The 7085-nt window shown below is 34.7% G+C and overlaps 4 protein-coding genes across 4 annotated transcripts; 2 read left to right on the top strand and 2 right to left on the bottom strand.

Moving 5' to 3' along the window:
* Positions 1–43: 43 nt before the first annotated feature.
* On the top strand, positions 44–709 carry NDAI0J00400 (uncharacterized protein; the record flags this gene model as incomplete). Its single annotated transcript, XM_003672127.1, has 1 exon — positions 44–709. The coding sequence occupies one exon, from the start codon at positions 44–46 to the stop codon at positions 707–709; it is 666 nt and encodes a 221-aa protein (XP_003672175.1).
* A 658-nt stretch (positions 710–1367) lies between these two features.
* Positions 1368–2354, top strand: NDAI0J00390 (uncharacterized protein; the record flags this gene model as incomplete). Its single annotated transcript, XM_003672126.1, has 1 exon — positions 1368–2354. One exon carries the CDS (start codon positions 1368–1370, stop codon positions 2352–2354), a length of 987 nt encoding a protein of 328 aa, XP_003672174.1.
* A 2538-nt stretch (positions 2355–4892) lies between these two features.
* SMX3 (mRNA splicing protein SMX3) lies at positions 4893–5302 on the bottom strand (the record flags this gene model as incomplete). The annotated part of the gene is made up of 2 exons (XM_003672125.1): positions 4893–5192; positions 5294–5302. 2 exons carry the CDS (start codon positions 5300–5302, stop codon positions 4893–4895), a joined length of 309 nt encoding a protein of 102 aa, XP_003672173.1.
* A 376-nt stretch (positions 5303–5678) lies between these two features.
* GAB1 (GPI-anchor transamidase subunit GAB1) lies at positions 5679–6863 on the bottom strand (the record flags this gene model as incomplete). Its single annotated transcript, XM_003672124.1, has 1 exon — positions 5679–6863. The coding sequence occupies one exon, from the start codon at positions 6861–6863 to the stop codon at positions 5679–5681; it is 1185 nt and encodes a 394-aa protein (XP_003672172.1).
* Positions 6864–7085: the final 222 nt, after the last annotated feature.

Below are 7085 nucleotides of genomic sequence, written 5' to 3'. Positions count from 1 at the left end.
TCCCCAATACTTCCTCAAGAATGGAATTTCTTACAACTGCTACATGCTGGTAGGGCCTGACATGGGCAACAGAATGATTTATTTCTCTACTGCTATTAGTGAAGATGGCATGCTGGAGTTGAACATATCACTATCCCTCTATAAAATTCCTACCAGTAATTCGGACATCTTCGCCAATTTAAATATACATAATGGAGATTGGGAACGGTGTAATGATATGCCGCGTTTGCCGGAGCTGTTAAGTGAGAATGAGGTAGGATTTTTACCACCTTCTGATTTTGCTCCTGTACCTTGCCAAGTTCTCTTTTATCATTTCCAAGAATCAGATGCCATTATATATCGTGATCTGTTTGTTGTCTACAGAAATAGAGCAATTAAGCGTGGATATATGCCTAGTTTTCCCTCGATATTGATGGTTTTCCTTGACCCACCATATGAAATATTTATCATGAATGTTGATGACAATGGTAACATTCTACAAGATAGGAAGGAAGAATATAACGAAGTTTATCATGAACATGATGTTACGTGGGCAGAGAGACATTGTTATCAAAAATATTTTGTCTGTAAGGTTAATCAGATGATAGAGGGATCCAATAGTTATTTCACTTTGTCCTATTTACAAGATCATTTGGAAAGGAACCCAGTGTTTCATAGAAAGGGTAAGACTGGGTATAAAATTACGACACCATTTCCCGAGTTTACATAATAGTGGCATATTACTTATATTTATATCTGATAAAAAGGGTTATTCTAAATTGCAGGGAGAGAGAGCGATTGCATTGGCAACCAGGATAGCTTTCTATAATAGGGGAGGGGGAGGGGATCTATCAAGTTTTTCACATTATCGACGTCTACACAGGGATAACCACACTACACACTAACAAGTCACTACGTATGTGTAAAGACTAACTGTAATGATTATTGAACCAGAAGCAATACAACCCACTATTCAAGATCATGTTCGCCTGGAGGTTGGTGAAGTGCAGTATGTTGGAAATCTGAGATATACATTCAAGTTGAGCTTTCCACTAACTTAAGCAGATTATACTTTCTCTTCTCAATATGATCGCTGTTATCATTGATTGCTCGGTCTCAGAAATCGGAATTCTTTCACCTTGTGGAAAAACAAACAAACTCCGGCCCATTTTGCAAGCGCGGCGCGCCCTAAATTTTCAAATTTGTGTCACAAAATGTGATAACGTTGATGTGGACATTTTAAAGAGTTTTAAATTGCAGCGACATAAAGTATTGTTAATATGTCTGGTTTTGTTTCCATTCCATTTCCACATATTACAACACCTCAAACCTGACTCTATTTCAAACTTTAGAAGTAAGTGTTTTTTTTTTCATTCCAGTCGATCGAAATGACCCAACTTGTAGAAACTCAGCTAATTCTAATCGATGGAATTCCATATAATAATGAAATTAAACGGATTTTCGTCGTTGATAGGTTTTATTTTGAAATCGCACATCATATTGGCCAACTTCGATACTGGACAATCAATGAAGACGTACCTATACTTTCCCAAGACGTTATTGATATATTTATATTTTATCAACACTTCGTGTTAGTTTTAGGTACGTCTTCACGCTACCATCACTTCATAACCCAAATATTCAAGCAGACTTTTGTGAGCAACCATACCAGAAACCTGGTCATTATATTGAAATACATATTGAAGAATAATGAAATCAAGTGTCTAACCTTTCTCAGAAAACGTGCACCTTCACCACTTCCAATTACTCTACCTGAATGTGAAACCCACATAAAGATTTATGCGGACATCAGACATAATCTAAGGGAGCTGGATATAAATTCCGAACAAATTAGAAAATTATGCAAAACAATCTGTGGTGAAAGGCCAGGAAGACCAGCTTTCTTTTCCTTTCTAAAAAGGGAAATTGAAAGGAAGATACTATGGCAGGAGGCGATGTACAACCACTCGAGGTTCACATCTAACCAAAGGTGGATCGTTTGGAGTTCATCAATAGTTGGCCTCTGCTGTATTCCAGTAATGTTAAGTGGGGTAATTGTAGAAATTAATAGACCTGATCATATTGCAATAGCGGTATCATTTGTGGCCCTAGCGATAACTATTGCTTCAGGTAAGATATTCTCGAACCAACCGAGTTTCTCCAGCCGTTATTTGAAGTGCCGGAGAATTGCCGCTTTCCTATACTTTCAAAATGGGCTAATAAAACATGGTAGAATTATTATACTCTTGAATGATCTCGAGAAGGAAGCCCTATATTATGAAAAAGAAGGTGAAGGTGAAGGTGAAGTTGTAGCGGATAACTTGCTCAGGGCCCTGCCATACTATCCTATAAATAGTATAGATATGCCATATTAAACTAATAAAGGATTATACTCCTGTGTCAAATCTAATTAGGGATATTTCATGTTATAGAGAGAGAGAGAGAGGCACTGCAAGTTGATATTGATATACATTGCTGTAGAATACTACATTGACAACTTTGGAAACCAGTAGCGAATAGTGTCTATATGAATGCTAGAGTTATGAACAGTATGGTTTAAGACAAAATTTCAGGAATCTATAGAAAAAGGCTGTACATTAGAATGTTATCAAGAGTTTTAAATGAAACAAGTTAATATTAGAACTTTTGGTGTGGAAATAATACATTAATGGTGACATTAATTGAGTTACTCCGAGCATATTATCGAAAGCAAATCATTGTGTGAAAGAGGTGACAACGACTGGTCCACGATCCCAATTTTTGAGCCAAAAAATGCAAGAAGCATTGCTGCCCTCTCAACATAATCCAAAATAACATATTACGAAAACTTAGAGAAGCTTCTGGATAATTATTGAATAAAAACCGTATAGTGTATTGCCAATACAACAATAATGCATATCATGTTACAAAATCTCGAAGAGGCAGGATTATCTGATGTAGGCTAAATCGTAAATGGACTAAACTAAAGGGAATGAGTGTCAGAAATAGACTTATCGAGTGACACTATGAAAGGAACAACAGAAAGCATACGCATACCTTGACCCATTAGTTACATTTACATAATGTTTTCGTAAAACAAGTAAGTTAATATCAAGGTCGATCAGACCAATGTTCTGAGATGATTAAATAGTATCTACAATCAATAGTATAAACATCAAGCGATCGAATACTACCAAATACAGCATGCCGCAGAAGGTTTGAAAAATGGCACCCCTACGACAAATTAACTAAGCACAAGCAATTGAATCGAAAGAATTCCTCCTGTAAATTGCAATATTTGGCGTCTAAGAAAATCTACCCAGAGACTTCAGTTTCTTTTTCTGCTCTGTTCAGAGATGCGATCCCTGCTTCTAATATCTTCAAAAATCCGGTGACTATGATGTGTTGACCTCTAGTCCCACGTTTAGTATTTTTAGAGGCTGGAATCATTCGGTTATTTGTTTCATTTTGTTCACATATTCGATGTCTTGAAAGCAATAACGAACGAGAAGATATCACATAGCACAGCTAGGAATCTGTTGTGGTAGTAAACCCATTCTAACATAAATTCTTGTCATGGCTAAATTTAGTTCAATATATGTACACATTGGAGGACGGTTGAAGGGTACAAGAATAAACAAAGCAAGAACATGAAATGTATACTAAGAAAATACATTGATAAACTGGGCTCTACAAGAATTCATTGGTAGTTCACCAGCCTTGTACATTTCTGCTCTCTGGTCTGGTTATGGTTCTTCTGCAAACGATGCTCCAAAGAGAATTGAGGAAAGAATATAAACTTCCTGAATTTTACAATAATCAAATTAAACATCTATGATTAATGCTACTGTAACGCCCAATGCTATGACGTAGCTACCATTTCCAATAGGTGAGGATCCCGGTAACAAAGCTAGCCTTTTTAGTGTTTCAAAGAAACTTTACGAGTATAATAGAGAAATTTCCATAGTCAATGATTAGCTATAAGACCATGTATTGGGTTACGTCATATGAAAAATTGCTACTATATCAAAAAGGAGCATTTAGATTTCTAACACAGAATAACTAAGTCTAGTTTTTAAAGATTACTTGAGTACGCTAATACGGACTTTAATCTATTTGGTTGTTTTACCAAAACGTTCAATGGACTGATGCAACGAACATTTTTGAATAACATTCTGAATCCTTATTTAATCGAGGGAGACATAGCTTTTGAATGAGAAGAAAAATTATTGAAAAGGGCTAAATGTTGTAAATCTTGCGGTCTATCATCCGGTATCAAGTCGTTGCAAGGCATAGACAAAGAATATTTATAGTCGAGTAGAAGAAAAGACTTTTTTTTGAAGGCAAGAGGAAGTATAGTCTTTTCATCTATTTTTATGGTTTGTTGAGACGCAGAGCCTTTGATGTAGAAAGACCACTGCCTATTGGGTCTCGTAACTAACAGTTGTGTGATATTTTGCAACATACGTATACTTAATTTTCTTCGTCATGTTGTTTTGATCAATTATACATTCTTATAACAGTTTCTACAATAGTAATCAATTTGTATTATACGTAATTTTTCTAAGTGGAGCGTAATTATTGTCTCGATATACAAAAACTAGGGAAAGTTAATATAATAAAGGATATAGGAAGTATCGTTTCATGTAATACTTTTGCACACATGATAATGTTAAGTTGTGTGTTCCAATTGTAAAATAGCAGAATTAACTAGATAAATAAGTATGCTTTGCGTTAAGCTAATTCATTGTTGCTTCCGGTATATATGAACCGCATTAATCACTTAACTTTCACTTCATCTTATCCATTTACTTAACCGCATGGCTTGATCTTACCATGGACTTGAAGCCCTGATAGTTCCATCAGTTAGACAGTAATATGAACCCCATTGTAGTATGTTCAATTTTGCCACCATAGCGCTCTCGATCGTGTAATCATGACTGGGCTATAGTGGGTTCTACTTTCTCTTGTTCCTCCGGTACAACAATAGCTTTCTTCTTCTTTTCTAAGTCCTCACCAATATAAAGAACATTATTACATCTAATGAATATATCACCTATCTTACCCTTAGATTCTCCATTCACTACTTCTTCTGCATCACTTAATTGAATATTAAAATAATTATCTGTCGATACTAGTGTTCCCTTATATTGTGTCTTATTGAATTTTAATGTGACAACAATAGGTTTTTGTGCTAATTCACGTAAATATGGTTTAGGATTAATAGGTGTAAACTTAGAGGGAAAACAAAAAGTAATTTTTTTTTAATGTTAGTATTTTGAACAGATTTATGATAATTTAGAAAACAATTTCCTTGGAAAGATAAAAAACATACTTCAGACATTTCTATGTAATTGATAAGCTTATCCGGTTGATTGCAATGGATACTAATATTTCAGTTATTGTTTGTTTCCTCTAATAACATGGATATTACTGATGTATTGTTACTTTAAGGCTTGTTCTTGTTTTTTTAGCTGAATTTTTCATTACAGTAACTAATGTTCTGTTCGAATCTTCTATGAAGACATTTTTCAAAAACAATAACAACAACAACGACACAATCTTCTTTGAGAATAAAACGGACAAGAAAGAGTTGATTAAGGCTTCCACATTGAGAATCTCGATATTTTAATAGAATGCTAATACGTAATGCTTGCGGACTTTATTTTTATTCAAAACTAATCTAAATCTTTTCTCATTCTTTTATACATATTATGTAGCTATATTTGAGTCACTTTAACGTTATAATTTGGTTTTCCCTCATCATATTCATTTCTTAACATTGCCCAAGTTAAATCTGCGATAATGGAGGCGATACCCAAAGCATACACCAATGTTATAGCATAAAAGAAATTACTGTTCCCTGAACCTAGATCTATCCATAAATGATAGAAAATTGGTGATAATATAACTGCATGAAGAATTAATAATGTAGACAAGAGTGGATATCTCAAGTAACCAAAAATTGAATTGAAAAATGGTAATAAACTCAAGAAAAATCCAGCATCACCTAGAGTTGGATATGGCTTAGTTAAGATAATCCAACCGAGACATAGAATGAATGCAAATAATGGTTGTTGGTTGAATCTTATTGTAAATGGGACAATGAAAACCAATACGATTAAATTGAACACACTTTTGAAAAATGGGATAAATTCATCAAACATTTCGACGAAGAAATACCACCATAATCCAATATTGGGGAATACTTTACTAAATGTCAAAATTTTCCCATATGTAGAGTCTATAAAGTCCCATGAACTACCATTGATTTCATAACTAATGAACAATAAGATTTGTAAAGTTATTATGGTGGTAATTATTGATAGTATTTTCCGTTTCCATGAAGCAATCATTCCTAATAATGGTACTAACAATAAGATGGGATATAATGACAAATAACCGGCTGCTGCAATGGCCATCGAAGCGAAGACGATATTTCCTTGTAGAACATGTAATAGAGCGGTTGTTATGAGTACATTTGTGAAGATAATAGATGATTTACTCACACATGATAATAATACGAGTGGATTCAAAACGTACAAAATACCGAAGATGTAATTTGGTAAATTGCAATATTTCAAGTGTTTAGAGATTTGTAGTATTTGGAATGCAATATATGCGTCTATTGCCGCATATAATACGGTGATAAACAGTTGAGATGGTAATATGGACAACATCCATATTAATATTGGTGAATGATGCACCACACCGCCATTATAAGTCGGCAGTCCCTTTGTAAACATGTATATACCCTCTTGGATAGATTTAAAAGATGTCATTGGAGTGGAGAATTCCACAGATTGATCCAATTGATGTTGTAATGATGGGAATACGAATGAGACTAACAACCGGCTCACAAAGCAGCCAAGCACTATATGACTTTCCTTAACGGGCATTACCATGATTGATTCCTGGAATATATAAAATATATATGAAGTGAGTGTAACCGACAACCAGCAGTAGTAAAGCTCTTCAATTGATTATCTTGCACTTGTCCTTGCACTTCCTTTTCATCTTCCTGGTTGTTGTGGTTGTTGTTGTTGATATATCCATTTCAACTTCGAAGTATCACCCGGCTTTCGTTCCAGCAAAGAAATATGTCCTTTGTCCACGGTGGCAAACAA

Source organism: Naumovozyma dairenensis, chromosome 10 (assembly GCF_000227115.2).
Source record: "Naumovozyma dairenensis CBS 421 chromosome 10, complete genome".
NCBI lineage: Eukaryota > Fungi > Ascomycota > Saccharomycetes > Saccharomycetales > Saccharomycetaceae > Naumovozyma > Naumovozyma dairenensis.
Note: the sequence above shows the minus strand (reverse complement) of the source record. Positions and strands in the feature narration are given on the sequence as shown.